General features: G+C 38.8%; 1 protein-coding gene across 1 annotated transcript; it reads left to right on the forward strand.

Annotated features, from left to right (window-relative positions):
• Positions 1-2404: 2404 nt before the first annotated feature.
• Positions 2405-3615, forward strand: LOC143883118 (uncharacterized). The gene has a single exon (XM_077386478.1). The coding sequence runs from the start codon at positions 2571-2573 to the stop codon at positions 3075-3077; it is 507 nt and encodes a 168-aa protein (XP_077242593.1). The 5' UTR covers positions 2405-2570; the 3' UTR covers positions 3078-3615.
• Positions 3616-12918: the final 9303 nt, after the last annotated feature.

The raw sequence follows: 12918 nt of genomic DNA on the forward strand, positions 1-12918 counted from the left end.
TCATATAATATAAGCTACTGATATTGGCACGCCAATGTTTTGATAATCGCACTAACCCTAATCCTTCTTGCCTTTTATCATCTAAACAACTGTCAAAGTTTGTTAAAGTGCTCTGAGAAGCAAATTAAAAAAGAAAAGACAAGCTGAGTTTGTGCACTTATAATAACAAGGGTCACGTTCGGTGGGATGGGAGCGGAGACAGTCTCCAAGATTCGCTGTCATCGGGAACCATGAAATCATTACCATCCGAACGCTTTTTTAATATGGTTGTAGATCTCAATGATCAGGCACGATAGTTTAATTTCAGACTCGTCTCACCTTATGACTCACTTTGGACAAAACAATCCCAAACCCCGTACACGGACTCCAGGAGAGTGAAAGAGAGAGATAAAGAAAGACAAAACCTTTGAGAGAGAGAGAGAGAGAGAGGGGGGGCTAAAAATTCCTCTTTCTGTTCTCTCTTTCTTGCTGAGAAATCTCTTGATCCAAGAACTCTGAGTTCGGATCTGTGGGAATTTTCACGCGATTTCAATACAGAGGCTCAAATGATGCAGTAAACCCTAGTCATTGGCGTTCGCTCTCCTCGCAAGGTAACCAAAAGCTTCGATTTTTCAGACTGTTTTGATTTTCTGATACGGTTTTGATATTTGACACCACTTTCAGAGTTAGAAAAGAAATTCAAAGGTAAGAAAAAAATGCTTGAAATGTCACTTGGTTGAATCCATATATGCATTTCTAGTGTTTTCACTAGTAATTATAGGAGACCACAAAAAATTCACATTGATCGGACAATCCTAACCGTTTGATCATTGATTTGCATGCAAACATATAGTTATAACTTATAAAAACATAGCTTATAGTGCAACTTCAAGTAGCAATTCATTGACAATTCCATTACTGATTTGGGCCCCACTAGATGAACGATTTGGAATGAATTAAGAAAACTTGACTCGGTTCTTGGAATCGGAAAACTCACTTCTGGGATCGAAAAACTCACGAATTTTAGTATTAGGATACTTGAGCCCACTTAGGCCCTCTTAATTTGGATTGCAAGAAACATTTTTAGATGTAAAATTTTTTCTTAGGAAAATGTTTTTCCCAGAATTTAGGAAAATGATACGGTTATGGTTAATTTAGGGCCCTTGAAAATAAAAGTTGAATAGGGTCGGTTCGAGTTATATTTTTTTCCTCTGTTTAAAAAAAAGTAGGAAATTTTAGAAATAGTTTTCCTTTCTAAACTTATCCAGGAATTTCCTGCAATCCAAACAGGGTAGTATAAAAATGTGCGAGTTATATTTGAGCAGAGGAACTCTTTAGTAGATTGTGACCTTATTGTAGGTCCCGCGTCCAATTGATCCTAACCGTCCATTTGATAAGCCTTGCTTTATATCTCATATGACCCCAAAATTAGGCTAATCATAGATTGAGAATTAGAGAACCCCTATGGCAATTGTTGCATAACTTGCCCTAGACATAGGCAAAATGGTTCACATTCAGTGACAAAAAATACACATTATTGGATGTTTGTATTGATTTTTGGGTCATAAAGGATCGAAAGTAAGGGCTATTTATCTAATGAAAAATTCAGACCAGTCCAATATAGGCGTGCTCGGTCGCACCTTATTATAGCAATGCTAGTAGCCTAGTATGCATATTTATTGGTGGGACCTACCATTGATGGAGTCTTTTGTTTGATTTCATTGTCCATAAATCTCACCAGCCCATTGATCAGTCAGCAATTAGGATTTTATTATCCAGTTGGGTACAGTGGGCCCATCCAAGACACGCCTTGTCCCATCATGTGCTCTAAGAGAACTACTTTGGTGGGCCCACAGGACTACTTAACCTGATCTTTTCTTTAAAGATGGGACCCAAAAAACTACAAGTGAAAGTGAGCCGAGTCCTGCCAATTCTGCCTTAAAAATACAAAATGACAAACTTTTGAACCTTTGGGTTGCTGGTTTGAATCATTTACTCGAAAAATCATGTCATTTATTACATTGCATAAAAGGAAAATGAAAGCTACTGGAAGTCTAAAGCTTCAACACCTCAATCTCAGTACAGGCCCGTCAAATTACCGATATCTCCTCGTCAAATAACTAAATCCCTACATTAGATTACCAACTATGGTAGCCATCAAGTATGATGAAGGGTATTTTCGTCATTGACAACTTTTTCATAACGAGGACCTCTGCCATTTTATTAAAATTGGGTATCTTTTCAGTAATATTAAATTTGTGAACCTAACAAAAAAAGGAAAATGATATATTCGCTAACCTTTTTTACTTGAAACAGCCTCCTTTAGTATAAAAGAGCAGTCATAAATACATTACAGGTGGCTTCCCCAAGCAAGAAATGAGGGCGATGTGTATCACTTCCCCTAAAAAATGGTAAATGCATGAACGACACCATTTCTGTACGTAAGAGAAATAATTCTCTTCTTATAACATCCCACCCCCCACCTACAGAGAGAAAGAGGGGGAGACAATTCTAAGCTTTCTGTTGCTCCATTTTGTAGGTTTCGTGGGAGAGAGATCGAGCAGAGGAAAACTCGGTCCGGGTTTTGAGGTATGGATCCAACGGTGGAAAATTCGAGGAACGTAACGATGGGGAGAACACGATCAAGATCAACGGCTGACGAGGCCGGAGATCATGTGGAGTGCACGTGCGAGTTCTGCAGGACTTGCTCGGCGAGCCTTGTAGGGGACACAGTCGCCGTATGCTGTTGCCCGTGCGCGGTCGTGAACTTGTTGGCTCTGGCCTTTGTGAAGATCCCTTGGTTAGTTGGGAGGAGATGTATGAGATTATTGAAAAAGAAGAGAAATGGGGTGGGATGTAAGAGTAAAATGGGAAAAAGAAGGGTAGAATGGAAAGGGGTTATAGAGAGGGATGTGAGTTTGAGAAAGCAAGAGGAAGGAGAAGTAGAATTTAATGTTGGGGTGGGAGAAGGTGAGAAAAAGAGGGATGATTTTTGTGCAAGGGTTGAAGCTGAAAGGGTTTGGATGGAGTTGTATCAGATGGGGCATTTGGGGTTTGGTAGGGTGTCTTTTACAGGAATTCAAGGGAAGATCACATGAAGAAAGGGGAAAGATAAGACGAGGTTAAAGTCATGGATATGCTCCCCATTGACGCTAGTTTGAATCCCGGGCTCACCCGATGCACGCAGTTTACGGGTGATTGCACGCATCCGTAGGGAGTAGTCCTGCCCTAAAATCTGGAGTGGGGATACCCTCTGTCATTAAAAATAAAAAATAAAGATAAGACGAGTTTGATGCTAAGGAGATTGTGTGTAGCAGTTGATGAAGTGTCTAATCAGCCTTTGTTTTGTCTAGTTGGATGGTAATGGAAGGGAGGAAGACAGGAATGTAGTTTTTTTTTTTTATCTTTCTAAGAGGGTAGTTTGAAAGGGAACTTGCTCTCTTCTTTCCTAAACCCATGTGAGATTAGGGTTTTTTGACCATCCAAGCCTAAGAACAAAGGGTGTTTTATTTTATTATTTTTAAAGTAAGAGTACCCTTTTAGGTTGCTGTATTTTACTTTATCTCGTTGCAAAAAAATGAGGTAGCAAATATGCTAGATCGAGATTTGTGTTATAAGATACTTGGAGTCCTGACAGTGTAACAATGCTTGATACGGCATATCTCTCTCTCTCTCTCTCAAGCGTAAATCTCCAAATAGATATTTGATACCTTATTTAACAAACAATTAAATTAAGAGAATCTATACATTATTATATACTAGGGATTTGCTAGGGACCATTAAAGAAGGTATTTCGCTTGCCCGACTGTTGCATGAGAGCAGCCCACATAGGCTCACTTTTCAACAAATTTTGTCTTATTCATTTAATTCATTAGAGGTGGCTGCACTCTCATGAAAAGCCTGCTTGAGAATTGCCTTCTTGGATGGTCCCTAACAAATTCCTACGGGGGGGGGGGGGGGGGGGGGGTGTTAGTCGCGCGGGATTTTAATGTGGAGACTTCTCCGTATTGTCCATGACTCTTTGGGGACCTGGACTTTAATGTGCAGACACTTGGGACTTTTAGGACTCCGGCGGAGACTTTTTAGAGTCACACAGATATTGAAATCACCCATTAGTCATCAACAAATACATGAATTTGAAGCCCTAGAGTTTTAATAATCAATTTTTCACCTTAATAGTCAGCCCTCATTAAATGGATGTGAATCTAATGATGAACTCAGAGCACCCAAAAATGGACAAGTAAATGGGGCTTTTCGTATAGCTTCAGGAGTTCTACGATTCTTAACCAGTTTCCAATGAATAAATTCAAGCCTGCATTCTCCAATCCTCAACCATAACCCATTTAGGCATTTCAACAAACTTTCTATGCCCCATCTAGTTCTAACATGTGGAGAAGAATCTATACATTATTATATGCTAGGGATTTGCTAGGGACCATCGAAGAATGTATTTCACACGCCCGACTGTTGCATGAGAGCAACCAAATAGGCTCACTTTCCAACAGATTTTGTCTTATTCATTTAATTCATTAGAGGTGGCTGAACTCTCATGAAAAGCCGGCTTGAGAATTGCCTTCTCGGATGGTCTCTAACAAATCCCTATATACTATACTATTCACTTTAATCCGTACAGCCATGTTTTGATAGTGGAACGAATCCCGTTGTTTTACACTTTAGTTGATCAGCTGTCAACAACTATTGCAATTCCCCAAAAAACCCCTCAACAGCCAATTGGAGCCCGCCCTATGCCCTATGAAACATGGTGATTCATCCCATCATCAGAATATGGTCGTGCAGTTATCAGCCACCTTTAATAGTATGCAAATAAAAAGAACAAGTAAAAAGAAAGGTGGTTCTAAGCCCTACGTGAGCATGATTGAATGATCGTAGAACATTGACTCATGAAGGCATCTTCAAGGCATGCCAAGAGAGGTTAAATCGTTGTTTTTTTTCGTGGATGTTAAACTCGCAAGTGGAGTGTTTGTATAAATCTGTACAACAACGCACGTGCGTCATCTCATGTGGACTGCACACATGGGCTATGTGTTACCGAAGGTTATTGGGCCCCATGAGTAAGCAACTACACATAAAAACACAGTTTTTGCACGAATCATGCCTGCCCATTTTGGTCATTTTTTATGAGATAGTTGTATTTTGATCTTCTTTTATGAGATAAGGATATTTTGGTCATTTTACATGAGATAAGGTTATTTTGGTTATTTTCTGTGAGATAAGGGCGTTTTAGTTATTTTCCATGACGTAGGGTATTTTAGGAGGTATTTTCCATGACATAGGTATTTTAGGATTTTTTTTTCTTTATCCTTTTTTCTATATTTATAATTTTTCTCGTTGTCTATGGTATGTGGGCATTTTGGTTATTTTTCTTGACATAAGGGAATTTAATTTAGGATTTTTGTTTTTAGTATTTTTTTTCTCATTTTTCATGAGATAAGGGTATTTTGGTTATTTTCCATGATGTAAAGGCATTTTGGTTAATTTTTAAATCACATGCAGATCTTAGGATTTTTCCTTTTTATGATTTTTATGTGAAATAAGGGTATTTTGGTTATCTTCCATGATGTGTGGGTATATTGGTCATTTCCAATGCAATAAATGGTCAAGCTAACGTAACCAAGTGAGCATGTGAAATGTGAAAAACAGTTGTTGCGCAGCTGACATTGTCTTTTATTAATTAACCAGCTGTCAAAAAGCAAGTATAATCCCCAACTCTCAGCAGCCAATTAGAATAGAAACTACTGGGTGAGTTCGGCCAATTATCAAAAGAGTGCCAACATCAGCGGCCTTTTTATAGATAAACTTGAAGGTGCGGATGATACTTGGGGCCCCAACTATTTAATTTGGGACCGAACAAATGATTATTCAAATGGAGTGGGTCCCACTGAATGTTTCAAAAAATACGTGCAGATACTATATTATATATATAAAAACTCCTGTGATATAGGATACTGATACTGGCACTGCCATGTTTTGATAATTGCACTAACACATCCAGTGTTTTGTTATGTAAACAGCTGTCAAAGGTTACTTGAGAAGCAAATTAGAAGTAAAATATAGGAAATGATTTCCGCGCTCCATTGTTCGTTTTGATAAACATGTGCTCCACTTTTCTTTAAGAGCTTTTTGAGAACCGTAATATTCCTCATACAGCCCTTTAAATAACCCTTTAAATACTACACGACAAAAAAATGGAGATCTTGTTTATCAAAATATTGGAGGGCAGAAATCATTTCCCTAAAATATAACCTGAGTTTGTGCAATTTTTAAAACATGGTAGTGCTGATATTAGTAGCCATAGTATAAAAAAACCCCGCTCTAATAGCTAAACATGATGCCTGTATAATAAAATCCGGTAGAAGTACGATACTGGGATTTCTCTCACGTTTGGTTAGTTGGAAACGGAGACAGTCTCCAATATTCGCAGTCATGGGGAACCATGAAATCATTACCATCCGAACGCTTTTTTAATATGGTTGTAGATCTCAAAGACCAGCCCCCATCATAATTTAATTTCAGACTCGTCTCACCTTATGAGTTATGACTTATGACTAACAACTAACTCATCCAAAGAGAGTCGGAGAGAGAGAGAGAGAGAGTGTGTGTGTGTTGCAAATACCTCTCTCTGTTCTCTCTTTCTCGGTGAGAAATCTCTTGATCCAGGTGCTCTCAGATCGGATCTGTGGCAATTTTCGAGGGAATTCAATACAGAAGCTCAAATGATGCAGTAAACCCTATCATTGGCGTCTGATCTCGTCGCAAGGTAACAAAAGCTTTGATTTTTCAGATTGTTTTAATTTTAGGGTTTTCATGTAGACAGCACTGTCAGCACTTCAGACTTCAGAGTAAGAAAATAAATTCAAAGTTTGCTCTTTTGAAGAAAAAAATGCTTGAAATGTCGCTTGTTGAATCCGTAGATGCATTGCTCCTGTTTTGGGGGATGATTTTTTCGTCCCCACTGTAGAATTAATGCGCCCCACTGTTACCGTGATTTGTGGGTCGACTTTAACGCTTTTTTTGACATCAAATCACGTTAACAGTGGGGTGCATGATCCTACAGTGGGGGTGAAAATATCCTCGCCCCTGTGCTTTCTCAAAATAGGCAAAAATAGGATAGATCTGCAGACTACCTCAACGTGTGGTCATAGGGGACCACATAAAATTCAAATTGATAGTCAATCCTAACCGTTTGATCATTGTTGTTTTTATAAGCTAGTTATAAAAACTTAGCTTATGGTGCACCTTCAAGTAGCAAAGGTCATAGTCGATTCAATTATCTTAGCAGTGGCCATCTGTTTGGGCCCCACTAGATGAACGATTTTGAACAACATAAGACTTGTGATAGAACACCATTCTATCATAACAGAAAATAATGTAGAAGATGGTAGAGAAAGAGGGAAAGTGAGTTAATTTGAGGAGACTCGGGCCTCCAATGAATTAATTAGAGGAAACCCAACCTCTAATGTGCTCACTGCACTAATTGTAATTATTCCCTGCTGAATAGCCATAGGGCATCAATATTATATAGAAATTGAAGAAAGTAAAATAGGAAATAGATATCAGGAAAATGGGGAAGAGAATTAAGGAAACCGCGATCCGATAGACAAGCTCTAATACCATAATAAATTTAGAAAATTTCGATTATTCTTGGATGATTTACAATGAAGATAACGAGTGTTTAAATAGGACACTCGAATGATATACATGGAAAGGATTTAAGCTAAAGACGGAAAGAGATAATATCAATCTAATCAAGTTACCTAATAAGTCTACCTACCTCAATTTACCACCTAATCAAATCAAATCTAGTACCTAGTTTACTTAGTTTTCCTCATCTAACCCACTCTCCTAGGTTACCAACAAGATGATCCAAACAGTGAGATCTCACATCTTCTATGAGAATAACATAAATAAGGAAAGCAATCTAAATAAGAAAATCTGGTTCTAACAACTTGACTCGGTTCTTGGATCATGGAACTTGAACCCACTTAGGCCCTACTTGGATAATATGAAACATGTTTGTTGTAAAATTATTTCATTCCGCAATTTAGAGCCAAATCAATAGAGTTGTTGTTTTTAGAGAAATATCATCATAAATTAAAATTGAATATAGTTGTTATTTTTTTCAAAACAAAAGTAGCAAATTTTTGAAATATATTTCCTTTCCAGACTCTTCAAATAATTTCCTCCAACCCAACAGGGCCTTAATAAAAATTGTGGGGTTATATTTGATAAGATGAACTCTCTATTAGAACGTGACCTCATTGTAATTCTCTGTTATGTGCATGTTAGTTGTGTGTATAGTAACTAAGTAGTGCTATGTAATGTGGGTAGTGGTGTTGATGTCATGTGAGTAGTGGTAGTCGGTTAGGGTGGTTTTGTTAGTAGTGGTTGCATTATGCATGTGCCAAGTGGCATATATTTGTATTTAAAATGCTGTCATCTAGTGAAATAGAAGAAGAAAAAATTCTACTACAAAGGAAACTTTGTAGGAGAGTCATGGTTCCTCTCAATCTGAGCCATTAGGAGGTCTGGTTGTCTCGAATCAACCTCTCTCTCTCTCCCCCCCCCCCCCCCCCCCCCTATTTTCCATTTTCTCTTTGTTTATTTGTGTTACAGCCGATTAAGCAAGTGAGAAGTAGTATCAGAGCTGTTGATCTTGCGTGATGGCTGCGTTTTCGGAATTTTGGGAATCCATACGTGAAGATCTGGAGGAGATTAAAGCGCTTGCTTTGAAAATGATGGAAGAACACCAAAGATTTGCGGAAGACTTGAACAAAATCAACATGGAGATCAAGGAAATACGCAGAGACGGAGGAGGGATGAAGCTAGAAGATTTTAATGTCCGGATAAACCAAAAAGCGGCAATTAATGGTCATGAAAATTCGTATTTCTTCTCAACTTTGCTCGCAGCAGATTTCCAAAGTGAGATTCAAATGATCATAATCATTACTTGTGAAGAACATGAAGATCTGATGTCAATTATTTTGTTCAATAAAATTGTGTCCCATAGGATTTGGGACCCTAGTGGAATAACGTATTTTCTCCAACAAATCAACCTTGAGGACAAGGTTGTTTCTAGGGGGGGGAATGTTATGTGCATGTTAGTGGTGTTAGTTGTGTGTATAACTACTAAGTAGTGCTATGTAATGTGGGTAGTGGTGTGTGATTATTAAGTAGTGGTGTTGATGTCATGTGAGTAGTGGTAGTCGGTTAGGGTGGTTTTGTTAGTAGTGGTTGCATTATGCATGTGCCAAGTGGCATATATTTGTATTTAAAATGCTATCATCTAATGAGATAGAAGAAGAAAAGAATTCTACACCAAAGGAAACTTTGTAGGAAAGGTTCCTCTCAATCTGAGCCATTAGGAGGCCCGATTGCCTCGAATAAACCTCTATCTCCCCCTCTTTTCTATTTTCTCTTTGTTTATTTGTGTTACAGCCGATTAGGCACGTAACATTCTCACATTCAATCGATTCGAATAGTCCATTTGATAACCCTTGCTTTGTATTTCCCAAATTCCATAAATCATGCCAGTCATGGATTCCTAACATCCATTAAAGTTTATTTTTGGTCCTTCAACATGAAGGGCCTAAAACTATAGGTGCGCTCTCATTCTCCCACTGGAAGAGCAGAGTAATTGGGCGGGAACGGGAGATTGATAATTGCCAAAATCAAATCCGCATGAGTACAAAAGATTAGGCAAAAAACTCTCTCTCACACTGTTTTGGGGGATCTGGAGAAAGCGGTGGAAACAAGTCTATTTCGACGAATGGAATATCCCCGATTATTTTATTTTTTTTCTCCGAAGGCAAAAATGAGATAACCCCTACAGGCAATGGTTGCATAACATGCCCAGACTCGGGCAATGGTTCACATTCAATAGCAAAAAACTACACATTGTTGGATGTAAAGATTGATGTTTCTAGTTGTTTTTTGGGTCATTAAAGATCCAAAGGCCTATTTATCTAGTGGAAAATTCAGATGAATCAGAGATGGGCGTGCTTGGTCGCACCTCATTATAGCATGGCTAGTATGCCTATTTATTGGGTGGAACCTACCATTGATGGAGTCTTTTGTTTGAAGTCATTGTCCATAAGTCTCACCAGCCCATTGATCAGGCAGCAATTAGGATTTTATGAGCCAGTTGAGTACTGTGGGCCCATCCAAGACACGCCTTGTCCCATCATGTGCTCCAAAGAGAACTACTTTGGTGGGCCCACAGGACTCTACTTAGCCTGGTCTTTTCTTAAAGTTGGGGTTATAAAAAAACCACGTGAAAGTGAGCCGAGTCATGCCATTTCTGCCTAAAAAATGACAAAATTTTGAAAGTTTTGGTTGGTGGTTTCAGCCATTTTCTCGAAAAAGCATGTCATTTATTACATTGCTTAAAAGGCATATGAAAGCTACTGAAAGTGTAAAGCTTCAACACCTCAATCTCAGTAATCGACCAAATTACTAAAATGCCCTTAGGCTTGCTATAGCAATTCACCGGGCCTCCCGTGCTACAAAAATCTCCTTTTTAAATGACTAAACCCCTCCATTAGATTACCAACTGTGGTAGCCATCAAGTATGATGAAGGGTATTTTCGTCATTGAAATCTTTTTTCATAAAGAGGACCTCTGCCATTTTACTAAATCTGGGTGTCTTTTCGGTAATTCCAAATTTATGAACCTAACAGAGGGAAATGATATATTCGCACCCTTTTTTTTTACTTTAGACAGCCTCCTCTAGTATATAAGAGTAGTCCATAAATACATTACAGGTGGCATCACCGAGTAAGAAAAGGGGACGAATATATCATTTCCCCAAAAAAGGGTAAATGCATGAACGGCACCATTTCTGGACGTAAGAGAAATAATTCTCTTCTTATAAGATATAACATCCCACCAAGTACAGAGCGAAAGAGAGAGAGAGAGAGATTTCTAAGCTTTCTGTTGCTCAATTGCGCAGGTTCGTGGGCGAGAGATCGAATAGAGGAGAACCCAGTTTGGGACTTGCCGCATGGATCCGACGGTCGAAAATTCGAGGAACGTAATGATCGGGAGGACACGATCTCAGGCTGATGAGGGCGGAGATCACGTGGAGTGCACGTGCGAGTTCTGCAGGACTTACTCGGCGAGCCTTGTTGGAGACACAGTCGCCGTGTGCTGTTGCCCGTGTGCGATCGTGAACTTGTTGGCTCTGGCTTTTGTGAAGATCCCTTGGTTAGTTGGGAAGAGATGTATGAGATTATTGAAAAAGAAGATAAATGGGGTGGAATGTAATAAGAGTAAAATGGGGAAAAGAGGGGTAGAAAGGAAAGGGGTTATAGAGAGGGATGTGAGTTTGAGAAAGGGAGGAGGAGGAGAAGTGGAATTCAATATAGGGGTTGGAGAAGGAGAGAAAGAGAAGGATGATTTTTGTGCAAGGGTTGAAGCTGAAAGGGTTTGGATGGAGTTGTATGAGATGGGTCATTTGGGTTTTGGCAGGGTGTCTTTTACAGGAATTCAAGGGAAGATCACATGAAGGAAGAGGAATGGTAGGAGTGTTTAAAAACTCCTTAACTCGACAAGGAACTCACCCGCGTTCCGCGTTGCACCACGTCCGCATTCTGTGTTTTGCCCTATAGAGTCAATAAATTCCTATGACTTGGAAGAGTTATGACCGCGTCAATTGTGTCAACCGCGTTCTTGCCCGAATCCGCACCCAGTCGACGAGGATTTTTCTTGGCCGCGTTCCGCGTCAAATCCGTGTTTTTAAACACTGGGATTTTGATGCTAAGTAGATACTGTGTAGCTGTTGATGAACTGTGTAATTGCCCTTCGTTTTTTTAATAGCTGGATGGTAAGGAATGGGAAGGGAGGGAGATAGGAATGTAGTTTTGTTTTTTAATCTTTCTAATAGGGTTGTCTGAAAGGGAACTTGCTCTCTTCTTTCCTAAACCCATGTGAGATTAGGGTTTTTTGCCCATCCTAGCCTAAGAACAAAGGTTTTTTTTTTTTTAAATATATATAAATGTAAGAGTTTGCTTTAGATTTGTTGCAGAAAAAATGAGAGCGCATCTATGTTAAGAGAATTGTGTTGTATGAGATTCGGAGAGCACTGATGAGTAACATTTTTTGATATGGCATGTAAATCTTTATCTAGGATATTGGATGTGGGTTGCAGATATCAAAAGATATTTTCTTTAAGAAGATACATATATGTTTACCCACACTCTACATAATGGGAAATCTTGGGTTGTCATTCGCAGGCTTTATTTAAAGAGGAATTATACTAGTACGCAGAGAGAGTGGCCAGAGAGATAGGACAACCACTCCCTGTGTGCCGCGTGCATGCATGGTCGGTGGTCTAACCTCCCTATATGATGCCTAGGGTGGGCCCTTATGCCCTGCCATCTTCATCTCAGTTTTCTAATTTGAAACCTTATAGATGCCAAATTCTCTCTCACTCTCTCTTGGCTGTATCTCTTAATTACTAGATATTTGATACCTTATATAACAAACAATTAAATTAAGAGAATCTATACATTATATACTCTACATTATTTTATTATATACTATATACTATTCATATGAATTTAATTAGGGTACTAATATCCACACGACCATGTTTTAATAGTGGGACGAATCCCCTTGTTGTCAATTGCTATTATAATTCCCCCAAAGTTCTCAACAGCCAATTGGAGCACTGTAAAACAAGGGGACTCGTCCCATTATCAAAACATCGTCTCGTAGATATCAGTCACCTTTGTTTATAAGCAAGTAAAAAGAAGAAGAAGAAATAATATGGTGGTTCTAGGCCCGGTATAGTGCATGCTAAGAGAAGTTAAATAGTTTTTTTTTTTTTTTTTTTTTGTGGATATTAAACTTACAGGTGGAGTGTTTGTATGACATTGTAGAAGGAAGGCACGTGAGTTGTCTGCACAAATGGGATGTGTG

This window comes from Tasmannia lanceolata, unplaced genomic scaffold (genome assembly GCF_043159265.1).
Source record: "Tasmannia lanceolata isolate RefF3 unplaced genomic scaffold, GAP_Taslan_0.1 ptg000008l, whole genome shotgun sequence".
Lineage (NCBI taxonomy): Eukaryota > Viridiplantae > Streptophyta > Magnoliopsida > Canellales > Winteraceae > Tasmannia > Tasmannia lanceolata.

Coding starts and splice junctions, on each gene's coding strand:
- LOC143883118 (XM_077386478.1), top strand. CDS start 2,571: ATGGATCCAACGGTGGAAAATTCGAGGAACGTAACGATGGGGAGAACA.